The following is a 12,398-nucleotide window of genomic DNA, read 5'->3' as shown; positions in this document are numbered from 1 at the left end:
ATGCTGTCCACATTGTGCTAGCCAGGGTGTGACAGGCTAGATACTGCAGGGCCTCAGCTGCTGTTAACAGTGCTGCATGTCAGGTCCCAACCCCAACCACTCCCAAAGTGGAGGCGGTTCCTTCCCAGCCCACTGCAGCCAAAAGCTTCCACAAATCACACAAGCTTGCATAGTCTTTCACTGCTCCATGTCTAAAGCTCCTTCGGAGAACTAGTGACAACTGAATTAAATACTTTTCTCCCTCATTTTGATTTTTCTTGTTTGATTTTAGAGTACAGTTTTCCAATAGCCTTGGAGATGAGCAATCAAAAGCAGCCCATTGAAATGGATTACATGAAGGGAATCTTGTTAACCAAAGCCTCGTGCACCCTCTGGGATGAAATCTGGCACTTCCAGGCCAGGCCCGACGATCTCTTCATTGCCACATATCCCAAAGCAGGTAAGATTGCTTGAGTGGTTGGAGGAAGGCTATGAGAAGCCAAAGAACTCATTGTCAATCTGTAAAGTAGGCTGAGGCATCCTAAGTGACTTAAAAATGGTTTAGGACAAATCTCCTGAAGGAACAAACCCCCAGTTTCCCAGAAACATGCTCACCTAAATGCGACCAAGAAGGACGGATTATAGAACAAAGCAGGCAGAATCGGGGAGGTTCCAGGTTGTCCGAATTTTACATTGGTTCACGTAAACTAATGCAGGAGACTGGCCATACTTTCTTATTTACATCATGAGCTCAAGAACACTGGTAAGAAAAGGGGGGTCCTGTTGTAAAATCCATAATCCTTTACAGCCTTATAGTTTGTTTACTGTAACTCTCCTTTTCAGGCAAAAATTCTGCTGCGTGTAGCGTAACCAGTCTCAGGCTTATGCTTTACTGAGGTCTGTAAGATTTAAATATCTTCTCTAAGGAAGCCCCAAACCTGCTTACTTATCTCAAGGAACGCAACTGGGAAGACTTGAGTTTATTACTTACAGAAGCAGGGCAGGAGGCTCTTCTACTGCGGGCTGGAGAATGGTCCCTTCAGTCATTGAGCAGGTTATAGATGTCAAGAACAAAGCATTCATAATCAGTTACAGATCAGAGCAGATCCCCTGTCATCAAGAGGAGGGACTGGTTTGTACATACATTGCTTGAAGATTACAATCAAAGTTTCACTTATCAATTATCAATATGTTTAAGTTCTAGTGCCCCTAATCTTGTGGTGTTAATGTGGGAGGGGGTGCATACTCAAGCACAGCCCCAGCTCTGAGCCAATGTCAGAGGTAAGGGAATCGCCAACAAATGCTCAGGAGGCCCAGTGGGACAGGCAGCTGAGTCTCAGGAAAAGGAGGCAAAGATAGAGGGGGAGGAGAGCCCAATGTATGGACCTGCCCTGAAACCCCACAGACTGCACTGGGGACTGAGGGACATTGTAATGGGATCCTCCTTTCTTGCACCCCGATCTCTAAGATTAGATACCCACCAGATGTAAACAAAGCCATAGCTCCAAGGAAAGTATGAGAGCAGAAGTTTTAATAGACCAGTACACTGGGAAACTTTCAGGAGGACAAGCTGCCAAGAGGCAATTGCACTGGGAATGGTTACGCATTACTCCTATTGTGGGGTCTTCAACAGTTAGTGGGGAAGGTCTGCCAGTGTAGCTGGCTCCTTGCTTTGTTTACAAGGGCTTTTTTGTAAGGGGAACTCAAGTGCATGGTAGGGGGGAAAGTAGGCAGCATGCCCAGTGTGGACTTGGAAGGTAGGAGCATGCACTTAGGGACGACTCTGCCTGTCCCAGTCCAGCGCTACCAGTAAATGTGAAATATCATGGAGTAGCTGAGAGAGTGCCGTGTGTAGGAGCTGCTGTGGGAGGGGAAGAAACTTACATTCTTCAGGCCCTCCTATGACAGTATAGGTAATAAAACTTAGATAAGCTTCCTTTGTGGCATCAGGACTCAGGCTGTGACCCCTGATAACGGTGAGTGAGGAGGTGTCAGGTAAATGTCTCCCTGGTATCTTGGGACTCCCTGCTCTAGGCAGCAGCAGCATCTATCCAGACCAGGAGCAAGATGAGAGTCTGGACATGTGTTTTCTTAAACCTGGTTATTCTGAGCCCTGAGCATTCCCTGAGAGACCCAGTACTTTATTCAGATTGAGTACCCCTTATCTGGTTGCAGAGGTGTTTCAGATTTCAGATATTTGGGATTCTAAAATATCTGCATATATACAACAAGATACCTTGGGGACAGGCCTCATTTATGTTCCATGCACATCTTAAACTCACAGCTCTATGGAAATTGTATGCAGTATGTCTGTATTGCCGCGTTTTGACTGCAACCCATCACATGATATCAGGTGTAGAATTTTCCACTTGTGCCATGTACTCAAAAATGTTGAACTCTGGGGCATTTTGGAGTCAGATGTTCAGAATAGAGGTGGTCAACCTATAATCTTATATTATTTTAGGCGTTTTCCTCACATCTCACTTTTCCTATTATCTCTTGGCGGTGAATAAGGCAGTTTCTAGTCACCCCACAATGTCTCTAAAAGGCACGCGAGCGCCTGCCCCACACCTTGTGCCTTCTGCCTTTCATTTCATGAACGTGAAGTTAGGGTGTCAGAAGAGAAGTTTCTAGGAGACCTCCATCCTTTCTTTTCATAAAGCTTTGTAGAATTTTACAATGTGTCTTCTTCTGTAACTTGCACCTTCACTGAGGAGGTGCCTGTTTGCCCTTGGTTCTTACCTGAGGTACATTTTGACTGTCATTAGAGCCTCTCCTGTGGGTTCTCACAGCCCCCACTGCTTGCAGGCATCCTAAAGCTAGCCAGCTCTACAGACACCACCTGGTGGCCCAACAGCCTCCTTCCTGCCCACCTTGTTCAACTCTCAATTCCTTGCAGGTGGGATTGGGCCTCCTCCAGCTGCACCTCCCAGTATGGAGCACACGGTGCAGAGTAGGGACTCTGAGACCTCAGTATATGCACTAACAACTGAGCAACGCAATACACAGACTCAAACTGGTAAAAGGGTGGCTTCACCTAATAACGTGGCTGCTTACTCATTGGTTTCTATGGCACGAAGCACAGTCGGGGGTGAATTTGCAGTCTGTACTTCTATCACACAGATAAGGGAGGATTAAATAGAAATGCACTCTGAGGAGCCTGATCTTGGCAGGCCTCTTAGGTGAGTCCGTGTTGGGGGCATGGGAGCAGCTTTGGAACTCTTTGGACTCCATTGCCCAGTGCTCTGGCAGTGTGGGCTTGCCCCATCTAACCTGCTGGAGACTTGAACCTGGTCTGGGCAGGCTTCTTGAGTGAGTCCACACTTGGGGCTTGGGAGCAACTTTGAAATTTTGGTACACCAACCCTGGGCAATTAATGCCCTCAAGAAAAAGCAGAAAGGTGGCAGAAAAACAACCTAACAACACAACTCAAGGAACTAGATAAACAACAATCAGAAAAATAAGACACAAAAAACATTCCTGGAAAAAAGAAATAAGTGAAATAGAGAGTAAAAGAACTATACAGAAAACAAATGAAACCAAAACCTGGTTCTTTGAGAAGATGTACAAAATTGAACACCATTAGCTAGATTAATCAATACGAACAGAGGCAGGAACCAGGTAGATCAAATCAGCAAAGAACCAGGCATTATGACAATGGATGTAACATAAATTCAGAATATCATCAGAGAATACTATGAGCGACTATACGCCAAGAAACAAAAAAAATCCTACATGGCGTGGACAAATTTATGGACATGCATAACTTACCAAGATTGAACCACAAAGAAATAGGAAGTCTGAATAGACCCCTAACAATAAATGAGATTTAATCAGTAATAAATAATATCGTATCAAGGGACAGCCCAGGTCCCGATGGCTTTACTTCCTAATTGTATAAAAATTTTACTGAAGAACTTAACCTAATTCTCTTTCAGCTATTTCTAAAAAATCAAAAGGAAGGAGCCCCCCCAAATTCATGCTATGAAGTCCCATCCTCTTAATTCTAAAACCAGATAAGACATGACAAAAATAAAAAAAATAAAAGACCTTCAGACCCATATCCTTGATAAATACAGATGCAAAAATTCTCAATGAGATACTAGCAAATCATATTTGACGACATATTAAAAAGATCATACACCATGACCAAGTAGGTTTTCTTCCAGGGATGCAAGGATGGTTCAACACATGAAAAAGAAAAAAAAAAATGTAGTACATTATATTAATAAAAGGAAAGATTAAAAACCATATGATCATATCAATTGATGCAGAAAAAGCATTCAATAAAATACAACACCCCTTCATGATTAAGACTCTCAGCAACATTGGCACAGAAGGGACATTACTCCACACAATGAAAGCCAGCTATGAAAACCCCATAGCTAACACCATACTGAATGCGGAAAAGCTGAAAATTCTTCCACTAAAAAACTGGAACAAGACAAAGCTGCCCACTTTCTCCACTCCTTTCTAGCATAGTGATGTAAGTGCTAGCCAAAGCAATTAAACAAGAGAGTCAAATAAAAGGCATTCAAAGAGTAAAAGAAGTGAAATTATCTGTATTCCCACAAGATATGATGCTATCCATAGAAAAATCCAAAAGAATCCACACATGTGGGGACACGTTTAGAGAGAGAACCTGAGGTGTGGGGATATGCTCTGAGCAAACACCACCTGTCCTTTTGGGCTTTGGCAGAACCTTGTAACTTGTCCTTTCCTTGACCTTCACTGCAGACAGAGCAAGGGTGGAAATTACTAGGGGCGTTCCAACAGACACATCTGATGTACTTCAAAAAACATCTTAACCCCAACTGGCAAAGTCCAATCCCTGCCCTGCATCTGAAAGGTTCTTTAGCCTTCTCTGGGTGTGGTGGTGCAAGCCTTATGGAGAAATTCTTTAGCCTTAAACTGGCTTTCTCTCATTAGAAGATAATGAGATTTTCTCTTAATGGGATTATCACCAAGGGATACACCTGGCCCTATATGACTAAGCCCTTATAGATTTGTTACCTGCTTATTGTCTGTGACCTAGCATGTGTCATGTCTCCTTATATTATGAATAAAGAGGCCCAGTTTGTCTGGGTGGCTCAAATAGTGGCTCAAGCACCAGCTCAAGCAGCGGCTCAATTATGACACAAGTTGCTTGGGCTACCTAGGCTCAGGCTGCCTGTGTCCACTTCTACTCTGTCTCTTTATCTCATTCTTTCCAATTCCCCGGTCCTCTCAAGATGGAAGGCCTTTCTCATTCATGTCCTCTTTCTTTTCCTCACCAGCAGCCCTCTAATCATAATTCAGCTAGACCTAAGCCCTGGGGCAGAGGCCAACACACACATGGACCAGCAGTTAGCGTAATGACTACGTTGCTGAACTCCCATGTAGTCAACATCGGTTCGAGTCCCGGACTCAGTGGCTTAAACTCACGCCAGGCTTGAGTGCGTGTGTGCCCAAGATCCTGAGAGGAGAATGGAGGAGAAGGGATTGCAGCATGGCCATCCCCCCTGGGGGGTGATTTCTCACTTTCTGTCTCTCTCTGTCTTTCTGGCGATCGCATGTGCCCTATAGTGAAAAAAAACTCTCCAGAAATAAAATAAAATAAAATAAAAACAAAAGAATACACACACAAAAAAAATCCTGGAAGTGATAAATGAATATAGTAAAGTAACAGGATACAAAATCAATGTACAAAAACCTAAAACATTTTTGTACACCAACAATGCACAAACTGAGACAGAATTAAAGAAAGAAATTCCATTTACAATAGCCACAAAACCAGTAAGGTATCTAGGAATAAACCTTAACAAAGACATCAAAGACCTCTGCAAGGAAAACGATGAAACACTAGAAAAAGTAATTTAAAATGATACAAAAAAGTGGAAAAACATTCCATGTTCCTGGATTGGAAGACTTAACACAATTAAGATGTCAATCCTACCCAAATTAATCCACAAACTTAATGCAATTCCAATCAAATTATCAGAGATATTCCTCACAAAAATAGAAAAACCAATCATAAAATTTGTCTGAAAGCATAAAAGCTTCATATCACCAAAGCAATACTGTGTAGGGGGAATATAGTAGAGGCATCTCATTTTCCAACCTCAAACATATTACAAAGCTGTGATAATTAAAACAGCATTGTATTGTCACAAAAATAGAGGCCAATGGTAGACCAATGGAACAGAATTGAGAACACCCAAATAAGCCCCGAAACATACAGCCAACTGATCCTTGACAAAGGGCACAAGACAATCCAGTGAGGAAAAGAAAATTGTTTCAGCAAGTGGTGCTGGGAGAATTGAATTTCCACCTGCCAAAGAATGAAACTGGATCCTTATGTCTCACTACTAACAAAAATAAACTCCAAACGGATTGAGGATCTAAACATACAACCTCAAACTAAAAATACTTGGGGAAAATACAGGAAAAAGTCTTGAAAATCTTGGAGTAAGCAGAGACTTCTTAAAGGAGACCTCTAAAACACAGGTAATAGTTCCAAAACTAGACAAATGAGACTATATTAGGCTGAGAAGCTTCTACAGAGCAAAAGAAACTATAGAGTGAGAAGACAACCCTAAGAGTGGGAGAATATATTTGCACACTATACTTCATATAAGGGACTAATAACCACAATCTACAGGAAACTCAAGAAGTTTATTCACAAAAAAATAATCAACCTGACTAAAATATGAGAAAATGAGCTGAACAGACAATTTTCCAAAGAAGACACACAAACGGCCCAAAAACATATGAAAATGTGCTGAATATCTCTTTATCATGAGGAAAATGCAAATCAAAACCACAATGAGATACCACTTAACCCAAGTCAGAAAGGCTAAAATTAAGAACATAAATAATGGTAAGTGCTGGTGAGGCTGTGGTGAAAGGGGAACTCTCCTACACGGTTGGTGGGAATGCAAATTAGTACAACCACTGTGGAGAACAGTATGAAGATTCTTCAAAAACCTGCAAATAGAACTACCGTATCACCCAGTAATTCCAATTTTAGGTATTTACCCAAAGGATAAAACCCCTCAGTCAGAGAAGCACTTGCACATCCACATTTATTGTAGCATTATTTACGATTATTACGGAATCAACCCAAATGTCCAAAAATAGATGATAGGGTTTAAAAACTGTGGCATATGTACTCATGGAACGTGTGTGCCCAAGATCCTGAGAGGAGAATGGAGGAGAAGGGATTGCAGCATGGCCATCCCCCCTGGGGGGTGATTTCTCACTTTCTGTCTCTCTCTGTCTTTCTGGCGATCGCATGTGCCCTATAGTGAAAAAAAACTCTCCAGAAATAAAATAAAATAAAATAAAAACAAAAGAATACACACACAAAAAAAATCCTGGAAGTGATAAATGAATATAGTAAAGTAACAGGATACAAAATCAATGTACAAAAACCTAAAACATTTTTGTACACCAACAATGCACAAACTGAGACAGAATTAAAGAAAGAAATTCCATTTACAATAGCCACAAAACCAGTAAGGTATCTAGGAATAAACCTTAACAAAGACATCAAAGACCTCTGCAAGGAAAACGATGAAACACTAGAAAAAGTAATTTAAAATGATACAAAAAAGTGGAAAAACATTCCATGTTCCTGGATTGGAAGACTTAACACAATTAAGATGTCAATCCTACCCAAATTAATCCACAAACTTAATGCAATTCCAATCAAATTATCAGAGATATTCCTCACAAAAATAGAAAAACCAATCATAAAATTTGTCTGAAAGCATAAAAGCTTCATATCACCAAAGCAATACTGTGTAGGGGGAATATAGTAGAGGCATCTCATTTTCCAACCTCAAACATATTACAAAGCTGTGATAATTAAAACAGCATTGTATTGTCACAAAAATAGAGGCCAATGGTAGACCAATGGAACAGAATTGAGAACACCCAAATAAGCCCCGAAACATACAGCCAACTGATCCTTGACAAAGGGCACAAGACAATCCAGTGAGGAAAAGAAAATTGTTTCAGCAAGTGGTGCTGGGAGAATTGAATTTCCACCTGCCAAAGAATGAAACTGGATCCTTATGTCTCACTACTAACAAAAATAAACTCCAAACGGATTGAGGATCTAAACATACAACCTCAAACTAAAAATACTTGGGGAAAATACAGGAAAAAGTCTTGAAAATCTTGGAGTAAGCAGAGACTTCTTAAAGGAGACCTCTAAAACACAGGTAATAGTTCCAAAACTAGACAAATGAGACTATATTAGGCTGAGAAGCTTCTACAGAGCAAAAGAAACTATAGAGTGAGAAGACAACCCTAAGAGTGGGAGAATATATTTGCACACTATACTTCATATAAGGGACTAATAACCACAATCTACAGGAAACTCAAGAAGTTTATTCACAAAAAAATAATCAATCTGACTAAAATATGAGAAAATGAGCTGAACAGACAATTTTCCAAAGAAGACACACAAACGGCCCAAAAACATATGAAAATGTGCTGAATATCTCTTTATCATGAGGAAAATGCAAATCAAAACCACAATGAGATACCACTTAACCCAAGTCAGAAAGGCTAAAATTAAGAACATAAATAATGGTAAGTGCTGGTGAGGCTGTGGTGAAAGGGGAACTCTCCTACACGGTTGGTGGGAATGCAAATTAGTACAACCACTGTGGAGAACAGTATGAAGATTCTTCAAAAACCTGCAAATAGAACTACCGTATCACCCAGTAATTCCAATTTTAGGTATTTACCCAAAGGATAAAACCCCTCAGTCAGAGAAGCACTTGCACATCCACATTTATTGTAGCATTATTTACGATTATTACGGAATCAACCCAAATGTCCAAAAATAGATGATAGGGTTTAAAAACTGTAGCATATGTCATGGAATACTACTCAGCCATAAAAAAATGTGAGACCCTGACATTTGATACGAAGTGGGCAAATATGGAGGACTTAATGCTCAGCGAAGCAAGCCAGACTATGAAAGACAGACTCTGTAAGTCCCCACTCAATATACACCATTTGTTGCACTGTATAACAGACACTGAAAGTTTGGAAGGTATGGTGTCAGGGAGGGCAACGATAGATACTAGAGATAGGAAGGACAGGGGTAATAGAAGGGTGGGAAATGAAGGGAGGGGAAGGGGAGAAGTACATTTAATTAACCTAAAAATAAAAAGCTATTTGCTGATGGTAATGTATATAGTAATGCCTTTGTCTTGACTGATAGGCATGGTGCTGATGCAGAAAAAGCAATGTGCACTCTAAAGATTCATGTGATTAAGTGTAAATTAAAATTTAGAAATTTAAAAAGAGAAAGAAACGCACTCTGAAGGAACCGGCAGATGGGGTGGGTAATCAATACACTGCTGAATTCCTACATGGCCGACTACAGTTTGAGTCCCAGACACAGCACCTTGAAATCCATGTGGGGCCCATGTGTGTGCATGCCAAACTCCCAAGAGGAAACTGGAGGAAAAGGGATTGTGGTATGGCCATGTCCCCGGAGGGGGTGGGGAGGTGGGGGACAAGATTTCTTGCCTTCTGTCTCGCTGTCTCTCCACCAAGCACATGCAACTATAGCAAAAATCTCTTTAAAAAAAAAAAAGAAGAAGAAAGAAAAAGAAAGAGAAAGAAAGAAAGAAAGAAAGAAAGAAAGAAAGAAAGAAAGAAAGAAAGAAAGAAAGAAAGAAAGAAAGAAAGGCACTCTGAGAAGCAGATAACTGAATATTGTCATTCCACCCTCCCCTCTGTGTGGTCAACCAGGGACAACGTGGACACAGGAGATTGTGGATATGATAGTCCATGATGGGGATATTGACAAATGTAAGCGAAACCCTATATACATTAAACACCCTCTTCTGGAATGGGTTCTTCCTGACAGCTTCTCTGGTAAGTAGCCGTGACTGACCCTCTCCATGTCCTCATCCCAGGATTACAGGATCGCCCATGAGAAACATACAGGAAAGAAATTCCAGGGGGAAGTTAGTAAGATTAGCTGATTTTTTTTTTTCAACATAATCAAGAGAAAAAGTTCATGCGCAAGATCTAATATGCAGCCTTCCACAATGCATTCTGAGGAGACCAGCAGATGGTGTAATGGTTACGATGCTGAACTTCCACATGGCCGACTACAGTTTGAGTCCTAGACACAGAACCTTGAAATTCACGTGGGGACTATGTGTGCATGCCAAAATCTCAAGAGGAGACTGTAGGAAAAGGAATTGTGGTATGGCCATGTCCCCGGGGGTGTGGGTGTGGGGGGCATAATTTCTTGCTTTCTGTCTTGCTGTCACTCCACCAAGCACATGTGACCTATACCAAAAATCTCTAAAAAAAAAAAAGAAGAAAGAAAGAAAGGCACTCTGAGAAGCAGATAACTAAATATTGTCATTCTACCCTCCCCTCTGTGTGGCCAACCAGGGACAACATGGACACAGGAGATTGTGGATATGATAGTCCATGATGGGGATATTGACAAATGTAAGCAAAAACCTACATACATTAAACACCCATTTCTGGAATGGGTTCTTCCTGATAACTACTCTGGTAAGTACCTGTGATTGACCCTCTCCATGTCCTAACCCCAGGGTTGCAGGGTTAACCACAGGAGATACACAGGAAAGAAATTCCAGGGGGGCTGTTAATAAGATTGGCTGATTTTTTTTTTCAGCATAGTCAAGAGGGAAAAGAAAAAAAAAAAGACAATTGTAGCGATATGTGGGAATATGAGGGGCGTTAAACACAGATGTCGGGCTCCAGGATGAGGCCTGGTCTCCTTAGAGCAGTGTGTCATACTAAGTCCCAACCCAGAGTAATTGCCTGGCACACAGGTAAAAACCGATCAGTCAGAATTTATCTTCTTTGGTTCCAAACAGAACAAATTCAACAGGATAAATTACTTATATTTTCCAATGCCAAACTCAGCTGCTTCAGCACCAGGTGCTAAAGTTGAGCTACCTGCCCAGAGTGTTGACTCCCCATGGGTTTTCTTAGTTCCCTGGACAACAGTTCTCAAAGGATACACCCAGACCCGTGATGTCACCATCACCTGGGAAATTCTCAGGAAAGCAAATTCCTAGACCCCACCCAACACTTGCTGAGTCGGGAACCCTGGCAGTGAGGCCCAGCAACCCGTGCTTTCTCAAGCCCCTGGGTGGTTCTGACACATGCCCACATTGGAGAACTGCACTGTTCAGAGGCAACAAAAATACTCCTGAGACTCCAGAAATCAATTCTGTGGTAAGTCAGAGCAGAAAGCAAGACTTCAACACCCTTCCATAGACTTCTCCTTTAATGCTTGGACTTAGAATTCTGGCTTACACTTAAGAGAGAGATTGGGGTTGTTTGATGAATAAGCACCAAGTAACATTTCCTTGTACTGGATACCAAAGTAAACTTCTCAAGGGTACCAAGGTGAACACTGAGTCCCTGCCGCAATGTCTTGAGTAGCATTAGCAGCTATTCAGTTGCACCATCAAAGATCAGACTCAGTCCTTCTGTGATGCCAAGAGCAGACACCCTTGCAAAGCAGATCTGAGCAGCTCCCCTGCAGAGTCTGGAGAGTGGCACCGTAGAGGAGGAAACCAGCTCACCCCTGCACACTCGCTGAGTGGATCGAGGGCTCCACCATTCTGAGGTCTGAGGACGCACAGAGCCATTACTGATAGCTGTTGTGACAGAGATAGGCACAGGGGCGCCTGACGCAGACATGGCCTCTGGGGACTCAGGTGATGTATCCAGGCGGTGATGCCTGAGCTGGGAATCCATGCACAGTCTGAGCAACTGGCACAGGCAAGCGACCAGAAAGCATGTTTCAGTCACGTGTGTGCATCATAAGCTCGTGTTCTGCTCAGGAAGCCACAAGCCCACCTCACTGGATGGCAGCAGAAACTGCTGAGTAGCCGCCCAAGTCAGGTTCCAAGGGACTGGATTTGGGACAGACTCCACTTTGGGCCTTTCTAGGAGGGCAGCAAAGTAACAGAAGTCTCCTACCTCTATGAGAAGTCCCATCTGTGATTCAGGAAGGACACCCAGGCAGCAGTGGGGATGGAGTAGGGGTAGTTGGGAGACTGCCAAGGAAAGCCGAGACACCTGTGGTGGTGATGTCTGGACTAGGCTGAGGGTGGTTTGGCCTGGGCTAGTGCAGGGGGCCACGGGAATAGAGAAGGGGTTACAGCCAACCTAAGGAGTCGGTAATCATGGAACATGGGTGTGGGGGGTTGGCCCCAGGTCTCTGGCGTGAGCATCCGGGAGGTTGGTGAGCTCTTTGGGGAAGGAGCAGGTGCCTGTGGATTGTGCTGGTAGAGTCAGCACCCCAGAGACTAGAGCAGAGAAGAGAGGAGAATCACCAGTCAGGGCCAGGAAGCAAAGCTACTAGAGACTGTGGGGATGGTAGAGACTGAGGAGAGAGCCCTCTTGTGGCAGCA

The 12,398-nt window shown here is 42.6% G+C and overlaps 1 protein-coding gene across 1 annotated transcript in view; it reads left to right on the top strand.

Moving 5' to 3' along the window:
* Nucleotides 1-125: 125 nt before the first annotated feature.
* The window catches only part of LOC102486231 (sulfotransferase 1C4), a 45,501-nt gene continuing 33,228 nt past the window's right edge, over nucleotides 126-12,398 (top strand). The window contains 2 exon segments of the mRNA XM_006172272.3: nucleotides 126-439; nucleotides 9,736-9,861. Coding sequence (XP_006172334.1) covers nucleotides 298-439; nucleotides 9,736-9,861 — 268 coding nt within the window. The 5' untranslated portion in view covers nucleotides 126-297.

The sequence above is a fragment of the Tupaia chinensis genome, unplaced genomic scaffold, assembly GCF_000334495.1.
Source record: "Tupaia chinensis unplaced genomic scaffold, TupChi_1.0 Scaffold000041_1, whole genome shotgun sequence".
NCBI classification, from domain to species: Eukaryota; Metazoa; Chordata; class Mammalia; order Scandentia; family Tupaiidae; genus Tupaia; species Tupaia belangeri.
This window is presented reverse-complemented; position numbering and strand designations above follow the sequence as displayed.